Source organism: Triturus cristatus, chromosome 8, assembly GCF_964204655.1.
Source record: "Triturus cristatus chromosome 8, aTriCri1.1, whole genome shotgun sequence".
NCBI lineage: Eukaryota > Metazoa > Chordata > Amphibia > Caudata > Salamandridae > Triturus > Triturus cristatus.
In genome coordinates, this window is record NC_140591.1 from 921,363,794 (window position 1) to 921,380,086 (window position 16,293).

At 47.4% G+C, this 16,293-nt stretch overlaps 1 protein-coding gene across 3 annotated transcripts in view; it reads left to right on the forward strand.

Moving 5' to 3' along the window:
• Positions 1–16,293, forward strand: part of CRYBG3 (crystallin beta-gamma domain containing 3) — a 1,479,538-nt gene that overhangs the window by 764,156 nt on the left and 699,089 nt on the right. For all 3 annotated transcript variants that reach the window (XM_085622435.1, XM_085622437.1, XM_085622436.1), the window contains one exon: positions 11,620–11,753. In XM_085622435.1, the coding sequence (XP_085478561.1) occupies positions 11,620–11,753 (134 nt within the window). The remainder of the gene's footprint in view (positions 1–11,619; positions 11,754–16,293) is intronic.

Sequence of the window (16,293 nt, forward strand, 5' to 3'; positions counted from 1 at the left end):
TGGCTAGCTTTGCAGACAGCTCCGCCCTAGAGAGGAATCTATTTGATTGCCATGATATGAGTAAATTCAGAACCTGATTGACATCCCAGCTGGGAGTAGCATGACTCTAAGGGAAATGAAAGAAGGATACCCCAAAGGAGACGACAAACAAGTGGGTGCTCTCCGACCGGGGAACCATCAACCAGAGCATGCCCTGCCGATATGGTGGACCGGAAAGTATTGATGGTTCTATACGTCAAACCGTCTTCCACCAAGGAGGCCAAAACATTTAAGATGGAGGTCACATCCGCTGCCACGGGATTGATATTCCGTCGCAGACACCAACGACACCACCGCCTCCAGGTGGATCGGTAGCGTTTGATAGTGCTGTCTGCCCAGGCCTTAGACATGACCTTCTCAGCTGTTCCCGAAAGGCCTGGGACTGCCCATAGTCTCCTGTAATCTGCCACGCCATGAGCATCAGAGAACCCTTCTCGATCAATGGGTGGGGAGACCCGTCCGGACTGAGGAGAAGTCGGAAAAAGGGGGAGTGGGATTGGAGAATTCCAGGAAAGTTCCCGAAGAACTGGAAACCATACTTGAGACCTCCTGATCGGCGAAATGAGAACCACCTCCGCTCTCTGCCGCCGAACTTGGGTCGAGACCCGAGTTATTATTGCGAACGGGGGAAAGGTATAGCCTGTTTCCCCTTGCCAGTTCTGCAGGAAGGCATCCGTCTGTTCCGCCAAAGGATCCGGTCTCCAGCTGAAAAATCTGGGAAGCTGGTGATCCAGGCGAGAGGCGAAGAGGTCCACGGAAAAAGGACCCCAGAGGCTCTGGAGGTCTGCAAACACTCCAGGATGCAATTGCCAGAGGGTCTGGTCGTGAAAGTGACGCGAGTGGAATTCCACCACTTGGTTGTCCTGTACTCCGCCATGACGGAGAGCTGGTGGTCCAGGCAGTACTACCAAAAGTTTGCCGCAACGTCCGATAGGGCCCTTGAGCGTGTGCCTTCCAGATGATTGATATAGCGGACCGCTGACATATTGTCCATCTTGAGGAGGACACAAGATTGGATGGAGTCTTTGGTCTAGCACTTGATCGCGAACGAGCCTGCTAAAACCTCCAGACAGTTGATGTGTAATTTTTGCTCCGAAGGAGACCACACACTCCCCATGGTGAAGTCGCGACATCTCGCGCCCCAGCCGGATCTGCTCACGCCGAACTCGATAACAATATCTGGCGCAGATCCGAAGATAGCTCGACCATTCCAAGCCTCCAAATTGGCGAGCCACCAGTATAGCTCCTCCCTTGCTTCTGGAGATAGGCACACTTTGTGAGAATAAGGGCGGCATCTGTGCAGATGCGCTGCCTTGAGGCGTTGCAGTGCTCTGTAATGGAGCATGCCGGGAAAAATAGCTTGAATGGAGGCCGAAGGAAGACCTACAATACGAGCTACCTGATGGAGGGAAAGCGGAGTCTGAGCTAGAGCTCCCCGAATCTCATGTCGAATTTTTGTCATCTTGCGAGAGGGAAGGCTGAGGGTGGAGTCTGCAGAGTCTATCAAAAACCCGAGAAAAACTACTCTTCCAGATGGAGTCAGGGTGGACTTGGTTTCGTTTATGACGAACCGAGATTCTGAAGGAGATCAACCGTGGTCTGCAGCTGACTAGAAAGGGTCCCTGGATCTTGCGCCATTAGCAGGATGTCTAGATAGACTATAAGTCTCATGCCTGACACCCGTAAGCGTTCTATCACTGGCCGAAGAACCTTGGTGAAACATCAAGGGGCAGCGCATAGTCCGAACGGAAGGGTGGTGAATTCGTATGTCTTGTTCCGCCAAGGAAACTGAAGAAACCGACAGTGGGGTGGAAAGATAGGAATCTCCAGGTAGGCGTCCTTGAGGTCGAGGCGTGCCATCCAGTCGCCAGGCCGGAGAATGTCGCGAAGTAGATGGATACCTTCCATCTTGAAGTGGCGGTAGACCAGCCACTCGTTGAATTTGCTTAAGTTGATGACTGGTCTCTGACCCCCGTCCACCTTGTCTACGAGAAAGAGGTTGCTGAGGAAGCCTCTGGGATGTGGCAGGGATTCGTACCCTTGTCCAGGAGGGATTGAACCTCCTGATCTATCAAAACGGCTTCTGCCTCAGAAAAACAGAGGGGACGAGGAGGGGTGATCTGATAAGGTGACCCGTGAAACTCTGTGTGAAACCCCTTACAGTTTGTAGGACCCAAGCATCCCCCGTGATGGAAGTCCACGTTTGGAAAAAATGCACCAGACGGCCCCCCACTCTTAGAAGGGAAGAAGGGAGAACACTCACTGGAAGAATTGGAGCCACCTCCTCCTCCTCTGCCTCCTCTGTTCTTGCCTCGCCGTCCACGGTTGGGGTAAAGGTTTCCAAAGTGGGTTTGGTCTTGGTACTGTCCGTGATTGGAGCCTTGACCTCTGTTTTGATTGGGGCGGCCGGACGAGCGGCCCCTACCTAGTCCGGCCCCTCGGAAAACCAGAGGTCGAAACACCTTCCTGATAGAAGATTGCACCCGGTCTAGGGAGGTAAAGGTGTTGACGAACCTCCCTTGCTCCTTGATAAAGGGTTCGCCAAAGAGACCACCCTGCGCAACTGGGCCCGCTTTGGTATCCGCCAGGTCCCCAAGTTTGGGGTCAACCTTAATGAGGAGAGACCTGCGGCATTCAGTGGAGATCGTGCAGTTGGCGTTTCTGAGGAACACTACTACACGTTGGGCCCAGGAAGACAGGTGTTCGGGTGATATTAGGGACCCCGATGACTTGGCTTCTTACCCCATATCCAGGATTTTAGTAACGGGCCCAATAGGTCCAGCAACTCATCTTGACAGGCCCACCAGGACCTGTTGATGCCCTTCTTGGGATCGTTAACAAACTTTTGGAGAAAGGTAGCCATTCTGGGGTCAATATCAGGAGTGGCGGCTACCTTCCCCTCCAAGAAAGGGCGTGGGCACTCTGCCCTAAGGCAGTTACGGGTCGCAGGTTCCAGTGGGCGGCTGATCCGACTGGCCACATATTGGGTGACCTTGTCCGAAGGTGCCCAGTCGGAGGACCTCAAATGGAGGATATCGTCTGGGTCCAACATGTCCGCACAAAGGTTTTGCTCCTCAGGGGTCTGAGCCGGTTTGGAAGGACGCCAAGGGCGGTACGTTTCGTTAGAGTTGTCCGCGTTTCCTTGATCCGGGTCCCCATCGCCGGAGGTAGAGGGAATCACTGGAGGAGTATTACTAGCAAGGAAAGCCTGTTTAAGGCGATTGAACGCATCAGGATCCACCCCAGCATCCCTGGCGCACTTAGCTGGTAGAGGTTGGTGGTCTGCAGCAGAACCGCTGGGGGAAAGAGTCATTCACCGAAGCTTGGGAAGGCCTGACCAACTTATTGCAGGCTTGGTCCTCAAGAGGAGTCATGGCCTGCTCCACTGCCTTGTGGATGGACGCGTCCACCGCGTCATAAAAATCGCCGTCCCATGGGAGGGCCGCAAGAGGGTCTTCCTCCCATTGATCGTCCTGATAGATGTCGTCCTGATAAGCCTACATTTTTTAGGTAAGTAGGAGGTAGGTACGTGTACCAAATAATTGTTATCACGAGGTGGTGTGCCTCAAAGTAGGGAGGGCTGGGTGTCAGCCACAGATGTGGACGGGCTGTGCTTGCAATAATCAGGGCAGAGCCCGGGACCCCCAACGGCCCTGGTGCCAAAGATATTCTAGGGCAGCCTGCCCGCACGGGTCCCTGCAGAAACTGTCTACACTACTGACTCTGCGAAGTCGGAGTGTTATTGGCCTAACAATGTACAGACCCCCCAGTCACACAAAGACTGTTTGGCACTGCCTAATGGCAGATACAGACCGGGAGACGGGCGTTCGAAGATGGGGGCATTAAAAAATATATATATACTGCCTAATGGCAAATGTACCGACCTGGGTCAGGGGCGTAAGGGCAGGGGCACAGACCAAGCACTCGTGGCGAGGCTGCTCCGGGTTCCGGTGCGCTTTGGAATGCGCGGAATCTCAGGCGCGCTCGCCGCGTCGGGCATGCAGTCAGGTGCCCTCTGGCGGTGGTTCAACGTCACCTCAAGCCGGCACCAACAATACGGCCTCTAGGGAGCTCAGACGCTCCCACGGCCAGTTGTGAGACGCCGAGTAGCGGCGGGTCGCAAATGGAAAACAAACCTGTAGGGAAGAAGATATTTAACCAATATAACGTTGCAACAACTGAGGGTCGCGCGCGTCCTAAAACGAGTGAGGCGCGCGCCCCTATACCAACGCGCCGTGAGGGAAACGGACGAAACACGGATTTAGCAAGAATCAAATTACATTAACACAGATTAGCAAGAATCAAACTACATTAACCATATATACAAGTGTTTAGCCAAAACATAATCTAGAACAAATACCACACTAAGCAGAGCATATTACAAGAAAAAAAACAAAGCGTGTCTTATCTTGGCAGCAAGCAGCGAAGAAAGAGGAGGCATGGACAGAGACAGAGGACTACCAGAACCATGGGGTTCCCTGATTGGTGCAGTTGAAGGGACACTATCTAGAGACACTCTATTGTTTTAGCTGTTTATTCCCTATGGTTCTTAGGAATGTTGTTTTTTTTGTCTGACTTTAAAATGGCTGCTGTCAGCCACCAAACGTATAGGATGGGCAGATAAACTCACGAAATCCACACCGCTTTGGTCCACCCAGAAGCTAGGACTACTCTGCCACCACGCAGGTTCTGACAAATGGGACACTATTGGTATAACAAACATCGGGGACCTGATACATAGGGGCAAACTCCTCACCTTTAAAGAGCTGCAAACCAAACATGACCTTGCTTCAGGGGAAGTGTTTTGATACTTGCAGATTAGGCACGCACTTCTGACTAATATCATGCGTAATCGGTAATATATCTCCACTGCTTGTTCTTTTATTAAAAACCACCAGTCCTGCCACAATGTTTAGTTGTCTCAGCTGTGGGTTTTCTGTCGAGAACCACCGGGGTAACAACTCCCTTCGGTGTTAGGAGATTAGGAGAAACCTATTTCTCGAACACCAACACGCTGGTCGGACTCAATCGCCTTTAGCACGTTACTGGTTAAGGACTGCCTTGTTTCTCAGAGGAGTGCCTTGCTGCTTGAGGCCAGTCTTGTTTCTCAGAAGACTGCCCTGCTGCTTGAGGCCTGGCGCCTTCTTCAGAGGAGTGCCCTCTTGCTTGAGGGTGCCTTGTTCTTCAGAAGACTGTCCTGCTTCTAGAGGCCTGCCTTGTTTGCTTGAAAGGGAGAGGACCATTATTTCAATCCAGGACTACCATAGTGATCCTATTGGTAAGGTGGCTGTCCTTTTATGAGCTACAGGGGCTCATCAGGCTCCAAGGGCCTCCTAGCACCTGCCCAGCAGACCTGCTTCAACTGGAGCTGCAACTGGAGCTGCCACTAGACCTACCTGAGCCCTGCTGGCCTCTGCTGGAGTGAATTCCTGCTCCCCAATATGGACCCTTAGCTGGCTTTAGTTGAGCTCCTCCTGTGAAATCCTGAAGTCTTGAACTGCGCGCGCAGGACTTCGAGAAGGTAACCTTTTTCAGCATGAATAACCTGCCCTGTATCTGGCCCGCACTCCATTGTGGTCGACCTGAACGTATGACTTTGTCCTGGTCTAGCTACCAAATAGCCACAGTTAGAGCTTTTTAGCTTCCTGGTGCTATTTTACTTGAACATTTATAATTGTATATGTCCCATTCTACTGATTGGATTTTTGTCATTTTGGTCTCATTTTACTTATTACATTTTACACAATTTTCTAAATTGGTGTGAGGTTTTTCTTGTGTTGTGTTTTTACTTTACTACAGTTTGAGTGCTTCATAGTAACTTAACACACACAGTGCCTCTAAGTTAAGCCTGGATGCTTTTGTGCCAAGCTACTAGAGGGCTAAACACAGGTTAATTTAGTGATTTTTGTGCTTCCCCCTGATCAAGGCCAATCACTTAATCTCCCCATGCCAGTAAACAATGCATGTGATCTTGTGTAATATAACTGGTTCTCATCATATAAAGCGCTCCAATACCTCTGGCTTGAGTTTGCGCTAACATTCAAAAACTGTAGAAAAATGCAGTAAGAGGTAAAAATATAGCCTTAACATAAAGAAAGACATTTAGTACTGGCTGATTTGTACAAAGTAAAACCAGAAAACATGAATAAATTGTTGCTTCCATGCTTAAATTGTGTGATCTTAGGCAAATATTTCATTTCACTAAAACTTTTTCCTTCATTATCGCCAATGAAAGCACATTCAAATTTGTGAGGTCAGACTACCAGTAGTAAAAAACTAACACTTTTGAAAAGTACTTCTCGTGGTGTGCTATAACGCTCCCTCTTAATGTCAGTGCTTCCACGTCTTAAAGCAATACACAATTTTGAAAGACTTTATCATTTACATGACGTTTGTTGTATGAATTACATAGCAAATATTTTCCGAGTTTAGCTCTAGCACAGGCTCTTAGATGCGAGAGAGACCCTTGGCTCAGCTCTGGTCTAACTTGGCTCTCCCTGTTAATTTGTTATCTCGCCCACCTCTAATGGAAATGCCCATGTACAACACATGGAACATAACCTTGCCGCAAAGTAGCACTTAGCTCTACCTTGCGTTATGTTAGGTAACTTTCCATAGCAAATCAAGATGTGTGTTGGGAAGTAAATTCTAGCACAACACTTTGTCCCGGGTTTGCATCACTTTAATTTGTGAAGCAAACCTGGTGAAAAAAGATAGTAAGTTTCCCTTGTGACTTTCTGCATATTCTCTGCCAGTGTATCTTATACTGTGTGCAGCATGTAATATATTTTTTAATTGTCCTAAATATTCGCAGTGCTTTCACTCCCAGGCTGGGACTCATAGGTCCATAAACACACGTCACTAGTCCCAGTGTACCAACCGGTTTTACATACAGATATCTCAAGTAATCATATTAATCTAGAGGTGGGTGAGCCACTGAAAGCTCAAACAGACTCGAGCCTGAAGGCTGGTTCCTGTTGGAACCTCGAGCCCATAACAAGCCGAGCTTTCATGTGGCTTCTGCTTGCCACCCTCATTCTACCCTCATGCACAAAAAGGTGAAAACAAAACATTGACGTTTGAGGTAAAAAGGAAAGACAAATACATTTTAATTTAGTGGCTGATTTTACAAAGTGAAAGCAGAAAACCTGGATTAATCATGGCTTTCCTGCTTAAGCAAATTGTGTGATATTAGGCAAATATTTTATTTTAGCCTTCTTCCTTTTTCTTCATTATTGCATATGAAAGCACCTTCAAATACATGAGTTCAGAGAACCAGCTGTACACAACGTATAGTGTTTCATTTAATAGACTGTAAAGTTGCTCTATTTAGAAGAATCTGGGTTGCATATAGGATTAACATGGCAACCGTTAGGACAAGAAATGGTTCTAGGTTCATGTTTAAAAACTATCACTTTTAATAAATGCTTCTTAGTGCAGTGCTATAATGTGACGTATTGATGTCAAAACTTCCACATGTTAAAGAAATACACTTTTTTGAATTTTGAAGAGACTTTATCATATTTTAAGTGATGTTTGTTGTATTATATTCATGCCAGATATTATCAGGGCTCACCTCATTCACGGACTCCAAGACAGACCTTTGACTCAGCTCTGATTCGGCTCACCCACCTCTATATTAACTAACTGAGGTTTACTCTCAGAACAATGGATTGCCCACAAACCAGGGAGAGCAAATTATGACATTCGCTAAACTATGCAGCAGTAAAAAGCAAAGTGCACTGAATGGGCCAAGTTTTCACCTCATTAGTACCAGCTTAAGCTCAAAGGTTGCATATATGTTGTATGTGGTGATCAGAGTTGTGCTCCTACCGTGTGGTTTACGCTTCTCTTATGCATGAATTTGAGGTGAGAAGGAGTGAAAGATAGGTTGCTCTCAACTGATTCTCATGTATGATGGAAGTGTGTGAGTGCCTTGTGGCCTATCTTGGATTATTTTGGTATGAGATGAAGGGTACAAACCTTCACATGTACAGACCTAGCGTTTAGCTCATACGTTCACCCAATACCCCTCAAAGCAGCTTCTGTAGAAGGAAAATTTTACGCGCACTTTACAGTGCAATAGGGTCTACAGAACCCACAATACACTTTGCTAACCACAACAATTACCTGGAATGGGAAGAGCAGATGGACATGGAGGGCTAGGCCATTAAATAAAATCACTTATAGACTGTGCTGACAGAATATACCTTTTTTCATTAAAGATTCTGTTTAAATAGTGTCTTGTGTTATGAATGGTTTCTAGGCACTAAAAAAATAAAAAAAATACATTAACATTTATATTTTGTCAAATATTTGTTACCGCTCCATGGGACTCACAAGTGTTAGGAAAGTGTTATAGAAATTATGATATAATAATACAATGTAGCTGTCTTGCTCATATATATTTTAAAGGAAACTTGCATAACCTCTCCATGGTAGAGGTTGACCGTAGCAAGGTACTGCTGTTGTGTATTTGTTAATGGGGAGAGATATGCTAATGGAGCCATTCATCCATGTTTATATGTCCCCAACAAGACTTTAATTGGCACCACGCAAGTGGGCTGAAGAGAGTGCGATACTGCAGGGGCAACAAGAAGCAATTAAAAAAGAAAACCATGCCTTCTCTACTTTTAAAAGGACTTCGAATGACCTGTAAAGTACTAGAGACCTGCACACAGATCAGATAAGAATCTTCTGTGTCATGGAAGCTGCAGCAGCCCTGGCAAGGGGCGTTGCGAGCTTGGATTCGGCAAAACAGTCAGCAGCCTATTTAAATTTCAATTCATTTTTCAGTCTCCATGCTTTTAATGCACTAAAAAATGAATGACTACATCGCTCTCTCTTTTAAACTTCATTGTCGTTTGTCTCCCATGTCCCCCTTGTCCTCCCCCCACCATTGTCTCTTGTGTCCCCCACCTCCAAAATCTAGGGGGATAAATCCCCAGTGTCCCCTACAGTTTCTACACCCATGTATGCCGCCACCCACCCCTATCTTATCAGTGCTCACATCCCCGAATAGCCGCGTAACAATGAAGTCTTTACAAACTTTTACACCACTCTATATACAGCCCCTGAACCAGCGGATAATAGTTAATTCCTAGAGGGATTGGGATTACCCACTGTATCAGCTGGTGACCGGGAAGCTTTGGTGTGGTCTGTTCGTGCCGGGTGAAACAAAGCAAGCCATTGATGATCTCGCTCGTAATAAGGCGCTGAGATCGGATGGATTACTTATTAAATGTTACGCCACATTTGCAGCTCACTTGGTGCCACAACTAGAATGGCTTCATACAGCATCACTTGAAGCGGGTTCATTGCCCCCCACCACGAGCCAGGTGTTCGTCACTTCCTTGTTGAAGCTGGGCCGCGACCTGGAAGATATGGCCTCTTATTGGCCATTACACTTGTTAAACACCGAATATTAAATCTTAAGCAAAGTGTTGGCATCCTCCCTTGCTCCCACACTTCAAAAAATCTGGATCAGTGTGGTTTTGTCTCACACCATAACATCACACTCAACATTCACCGCTTCAATCAAATCATGGCCACAGCTCAGGATCATTAACTGGAGGCCGGCTGTCTCTCCCTGGACTTACAACAAGCATTTGATAAGCTTGGGTGGGATTTTATGTTTACAGGCCTTGCATAGTTCAACATCCACCCCACCTACATACGCTGGGTTCCACTATTGTACACTGCCCTCATTACACAGGCCAAGACTGGGTCGCTCATTTCCTCACCATACCTGGTGTCCCGTGACACCAAACAGGGTTGCCCGCTCTCACCACTATTACTTGTACTGGCACTGGAGCCCATGGTGCAACATATCAGACGATCTGCACTGTGGTGGGGGATCCCACAGGGGCCTATTGCACATGCCACATCGATATATGCAGATGATATATTATACATCTGCATTCTGCAAATGGACCTGTGACCTGTCATCAAGCTACACAATTCCTTATTAACTGATCTGATGTGGTGCCCCAGGAGATGCAGAATTGGCCTGCCGAAGATGCAGTTGCTGTCTACTAGTGGTGGAATGGGTGCCCGGACTTTAAGGTCTTTTAGCGGGACAACTGCAGTGGCTATCCTTTTGGCTGGCAGGCCACCTGACTGAAATTGGCTATACACTGCACACGCTTAAACGTAGGTAAACTACACTACTCATTTTTCTCACAAACCGCCCTCTTCAAAGTCTCTTCTACTTTGCATAGCTCTTTCTTACTAGAACGCTGCTCGATGTTACACTGACTCACTCTCACATTATGCCCCCCATCATGGGCCACGGTCGAAGCTTAGTCAAATGGCTATGCCGGGGCTTACACTCTCATCTCGCTGCCCCCCTTACCACCCTGCTTACCAAGTGGAAGGAAGACCTCTCCTGCGTCCTCCATTACAAAGAATGGAACTTCATCGTCGAGTACCCCAGTAGGATTTCCAATAACTCCTGCTTCAAATTTATACAATTTGAGTTCTACATAGAGCTTATTTCACACCACGGAAAGTCCACTCCAAGTGTCCCACTGACTCCTCCAGTTGTCCTAGTTGCCAAGCACAAGACGTGGATTTATTAAACATGCTCTGGGCCTGTCCCTCACTGTCTCCTTATTGGAGAGCCAATTCGGAACGCCCTGAGGAACCTGACTGGGTCTGAACAATGTCAACTGGGAATATACCCTAGATCTAAAGGCTCCAAGGTTATGGCACATTTTGTCGACCTAGCACATATATTGGCAAAGCGCCTATTGACAAGGCGATGGAAGTACCCCCCCCCCCCCCCCATGCTCTTGTGTCTTTCAATGGAGGGAGTAAGTGGTGCAATGGGGCAGGGCATGGTGGAGAATTATGCCTTGCATAGAGAAGAATGCCGTGGCCTGCATATGCGTCCCAATGCTATGGTTTGAGATGAGCGCTTTGAGTCCTTTAAGTCCCAGGAAGAAAGCACTGGATAGACTTGTTTGTCTTTCATTACAGGCACCACTCAATATGTTCTCTATGCAGAGCGCACTAGAACAGCCCTTTCCCTGCTGTTCGGTGGCATCGGACCGTTGGCATTAATGAATGGTCCACTGATGTTCTCAGCCTTTATCTGTTACTCGCTGTTGATTAGCTGTGTCTCAGTACACCGTCACGACATCCACACATTTTGCGATGTCTAACTATGTGTTCCAGCCCCACACAAATGTCTCCACTCAGTTCTACGAACACCCGTATGGAACAGTAGGGCAATGACAATTTGGTTGGGGGAAGGTTCATGTTGCATTTGCTTGTTGTGTGCCAGCCAGGTGTTATGGCAGTCCTATTCTCTGCCATAGTTGTCAGCCTTACTTTCACCTGTCCTCAATGACGTTATGTCAACTATGTTAGTAAATGACTTGTAGCATTATGCAAGACAACAATGTCTTTAGAGTGTATGACTTTTACCTGGACAATGCACATGCCATTTATGCTTTTCTGGTAACTCAACAAAAAGTAGTTTGGGCTAAAAAAGTGAAAGTGTTGGACTGAGCAGGCATATTACTTATTGTACTCACATTGTCAGCGTTCATTTCTAAGAGAGCCTTTGTTTTTCAGATAATAATATATGAAAAATCCCACTTTAGTGGGTGGTGCAAGATGCTAACTGAACATGTATATTCTGTCACCACATGGTTCAGCAAAGAGTGCGATTTCAAAGGAATAGGATCGATACGTGTCTGCGGAGGGGTGTAAGTACTGTGTGGATTTTTCATTTTCAAATTTATTTACTACATTTGTGTTTTGTTTTTGAAAGTGTGTTAAATTTGTATGGTTATGAGCTTTAAAACATACTTCAAAAAACACAAAGAAAAAGGCTGATATTTTTTATTAAAACAACTTCTTTGACCCCAATTACAAGTTGCATGATATTTTAAATTTACAGTTACAGTGCAGTAAATCTGCCCAGTACCCGGCAATTACGGATTAAACCCCTTGGAATGGAGACTTACTGTATTGGACATTTTTTTCTGGTCAGAAAACCACATGAGATTCCCAATTCAGTGGGGTTTAACGCACACATTTACCACCTGCTCTGAGCAGGTAGTAACTACATGCTGTACTCCCTCTGTAGGGTGGTGGGAATAAGGAAAGGGGGAGAAGGAAGGGATGGGGATACATTTTTCTAGCAAGGGATAGTAAGGAACGAAACTTGGCTGCTACACATGCAATTATTATTTTTTTCTTCCGGCCCCATTTACCAGTAAAAAAAATAGTCTGGTTCTGCCACACCCGGAAAAACCCGAACACATAAAAATTAGGCGTGGGTACAAATCACATGGAGAAGCACCTCTTTATTAATCTCAGCCACACTTCTTATCCTTAATGTTTCTGTAATTATATGCAGTGGTGGCTGGTGATTTTTCTAAGTGGTGAGGTATAATTCTTGCTCTGAATCACAGTGAGTGAACAAAATGAGCTAGCCCAACATCTTGTAGGAGGGTTCTCCCTCCCGAGAAAGCAACATTTTGACAAAAATGTGCTAAAAACCATAAGTATTCCTTAAATAACGAGATACTTTCATGGTGTACAATTTCCATGAAGCTTGACACACCTCAGGAGATGACTCAATTCTTCATAATGTCCAGTGTACCCCTCTGTGTCAATAATTATCTCCAACTAGGGGGCGTGGCCAACCGGCAACCGAGATGGCTACGTTCGAGTAGTAATCTGCATCCCACCAGCCCAAACCCCTTACAATCTCTACATATATCCATTTAAAGCCCGAACCTACAGCATCCCGGTGCTCTCTTGGACTCTGGGCTCGAGCGTGAGGCGGTGTGCATGTGACCCTCCAGGACGGAAAAATAGCAAGGGAGCGGCGCCAGACGGTGGAGGCCTGCCAAGCCTGGGACTCGCATAACCTAATACTGCGGCGGTCCTTCGAGGTGGAGATGGGACTGAATCTGGTAGGAGACGGCTGAGGCGTCCTTCGTGCGACCTCCCCTGGCAACGATCGGAGGACCTGCTGGGGGCCTGGGAGGCTTCGGGGGCATGCTCAGCTAAGGTACGGAGCCTGACTGTGACACGGGAGGGAGGACGCAACTGCTACTGAACGGCTGAGAGGCCGCCCGACCAGAAAGACGAGAGGCTCCTGCGACAAACGTCTCTTCCAAGTGACAAAGTTTGATTTGACTTGCCCCTCACGAATCAATTCTATTATGGGGAGATTGAATCCTGCTAGCAGACTAATTTAATGCAGGCACCATCTCTGAAAACCTTGACATTTCCCCTCTTTTCTCCATCTTGCCGGTCCCGTTGACCCTTACATCACAGGACAGATCTTAAACCTGGCTTGATAAAGTGCACCATGCTGGATCCCCGAGACCTGTAGAGGCCACGCTGAGAGACCTAAGGGATGTTTGGTGTACGAACGTGTTAAACTGAGGTGCGTGCACAATCTGGTGGCACTATACATAGGAGTCTGACGGGGCACCGTTGGTCATTTACTGCGCCACGTTCACACAAAGGACTGACGTCCCCCCCACACACAGGCTAGAATCGAAGGTGCGGGGGCCACAACAACATTGCAGCTGCTTGAGAGTTGCTGTACCAGTGAACTCTATTTAGATTGTTTCTTCCCTGCTTGATGAGCACCAGAGGAGCATTTGCGACGATCATAATTTACTGCAGCCTGGTAAGGGAAGATCCAGCGAGGGGAGGAGAGGAGCCTACCGAGATGACGGTGACATGGCGACGGCATGGGGTCCAAGCAAACACACCAGACCAAGCTGGACAAGTTCGCACTTTCTAAAGCAGAGACCATGGAGGAAAAAATTAAACTCAGGGAGCGAAGAAACAGACGGATGAGGGTGCCCCTACCCTCCAAGACATTATGGAAGCCATAGACGAGGTCCGTGCCGCTCTAGAACAAAAAACAGTTACGTCGGAAGTTACTCTAATGCATGCAGATTTACGTACGTAGGAGGAGAAGCTGAAAATTCTGTCGCCGAGCTTCAATCCTCCACTAAAACACTAGAGCAGGAGGTGAAGAAACTCCAAGTTGTGACAATGGATATGGAAGCCAAGCTTGAAGATCATGAGGGAAGGGTGCGCAGGAACAACATTCGAATTTTGGGAGTTCCGAAACGGGCGGAAGGTCCAGCTGCGGACCTGTTTATGGAAGATCTAATACAAAATCACCTGCAACCCCGCTTTCTCTCCCAATAGTTCTCGGTGGAACGGGCCCACAGAGTTCCAGTGGGTCCCCCAAAACCCGGCGCACCTCCACGTCCTATTCTAGCTAGAATATTTAACTACAGGAACAGACATAATTCTGCAAACTGTGCGCTCCTCCCCCAACGAGATTTGAGAACTCTACAATCACATTTTTTCCGGACTTTACAATCAAGGTCCAGAAAATGAGGAGATCCTTCTTGGAAGTAAAAAGGGCGCTTCATGAAAAGAACATTAAGTATGGAATGCGTTTTCCTGCAAAACTGAGTGTAATGACGGATGGGAAAGTTTGGTTCTTTTCGTCCCCAGAGGACACGTGGGACTGGTTTGAGAGATGGCAAACCCATAGTCCCCAAAAGAATGACTCACAGCAACCAGCGCAGGGGCAGGACAGTCGTCGAGATGCCCTTGAACTCAGAGAAGGCCCTCGGTAAGATACGTGCCAACTGAAGTCAGTCGACTGTGAAGAGGGTTCCTGGATGGCTGCTGCTCCCCGAAGGTGTAGCTGGGAGCTGTACGAGACCACCTGGGATTCATCGGAAAAGCCGTACTTTGCCAGGTAAACTGAATATTTCCGGCATTGATATTGGCATAGCTACATGGCCGTTCAAGACTTGCGCTGGGGTACTATAAGATCTTTGGCTTGGGTTGACGGGGCCATGTTCCCCTATACAAGGTTTGACGGGGTTGGGCACACAGGCGCTCTGTACAGTTGGGAGGTGGGCTGTTTGGAGTCCACGTTGCAGGGAGGCAGAGAGGGGGCAGGGTACGGGTAGTTCCCTGAGGGTTTGTTGTGATATTGTTCAATGTTTAATATAGTGTGCAATAATGCTAACTGACAGTGCAAGAGGTGTACCTAACCTAACAGTAGACCGACCAACATTAGACCATACGAGATATTCGACCACATTGTTGATCTTTACACACGCAATGAGGGACATGGCGACCTCGCATATGCGTTCTGTTTGGGGCTGGAGCCTTTTAGTATAGTTCACAAATGGCCAGGAACAGCTTTCTTAAACTGCTTTCGTGGAATATCAATGGGCTAGGGGATAGAATAAAGAGGGGAATTGTCCTGCAGTACTTAAAGAGGCAGGCCCCTGATGTGGTGCTACTGCAGGAAACACACATACAAGGCTCCTCATACTGCGCTTTGAATAGATGGGGTTACAAGCTGGTGGCACAAACGAGATACACCAAAGATTCGAGAAGGGGGGGTTTCTTCTACGTACTTCCTTCCCCTTTCAAGTCCAATCCGTGACACGCGACCAGATGGGCAGATTCGTGACTCTGACCGGCACATGGGAGGGCAGAGTACTTATTACTTCACTGTACGTCCCACCCCGACTCCACTCCCCTATCGTGACTGAACTTGGAACACATCTGCTCAACTTGCCTGAGGGGGGAGTCGCTACTTGGGGGGGGAGGGGGGGAGGAGGGGGGGCTGTAATGCGGCCTTGAATGGGGAAGTTGATAGGGGACCATCATAACCGGAGGAGCCAGCTGGGAGAGCGCTGGGAGACTTTTTAGCAGAAATGGGTCTGTTAGATGTTTGGTTCGCATACAATCCGTCCTCCCTCCAATATACCTTTCATTCGGGTGCGCATGGGAGTTTGTCATGTATACATTATATATTTGGTAGAGCAGAACAGCTCTCCCTGTTCAGAGAGGTGGGACACCTCCCTAGAGGCATCTCAGATCATTCTCCGGTTGTAGTTACATACAGAGGTAATCCCTCGGTCAAAAAACGTGAAATGACACTTAACCCCTGGTATTTGCGACTACCTACGATCCGGAAAGGGCTTATTGAAACGACAGAAGATTATTTTAAAGAAAACGTGGGCTCAGTGGATTCAGCCTCCACGCTGTGGGAGGCGTATAAAACAGTGGTCAGAGGGCAGGGAGTATAAATGGTGGCTGGATATAAAAAAGAAAAGTAAAAACAGCTGCTTACCCTAGAAGAAGAAATATCCCAATTGTAAGAACAACAAGTGAATTCAGTATCCCCTAAACTCAAACACAAATTGCTCCTAAAACAGAAGGAATATAGAGATG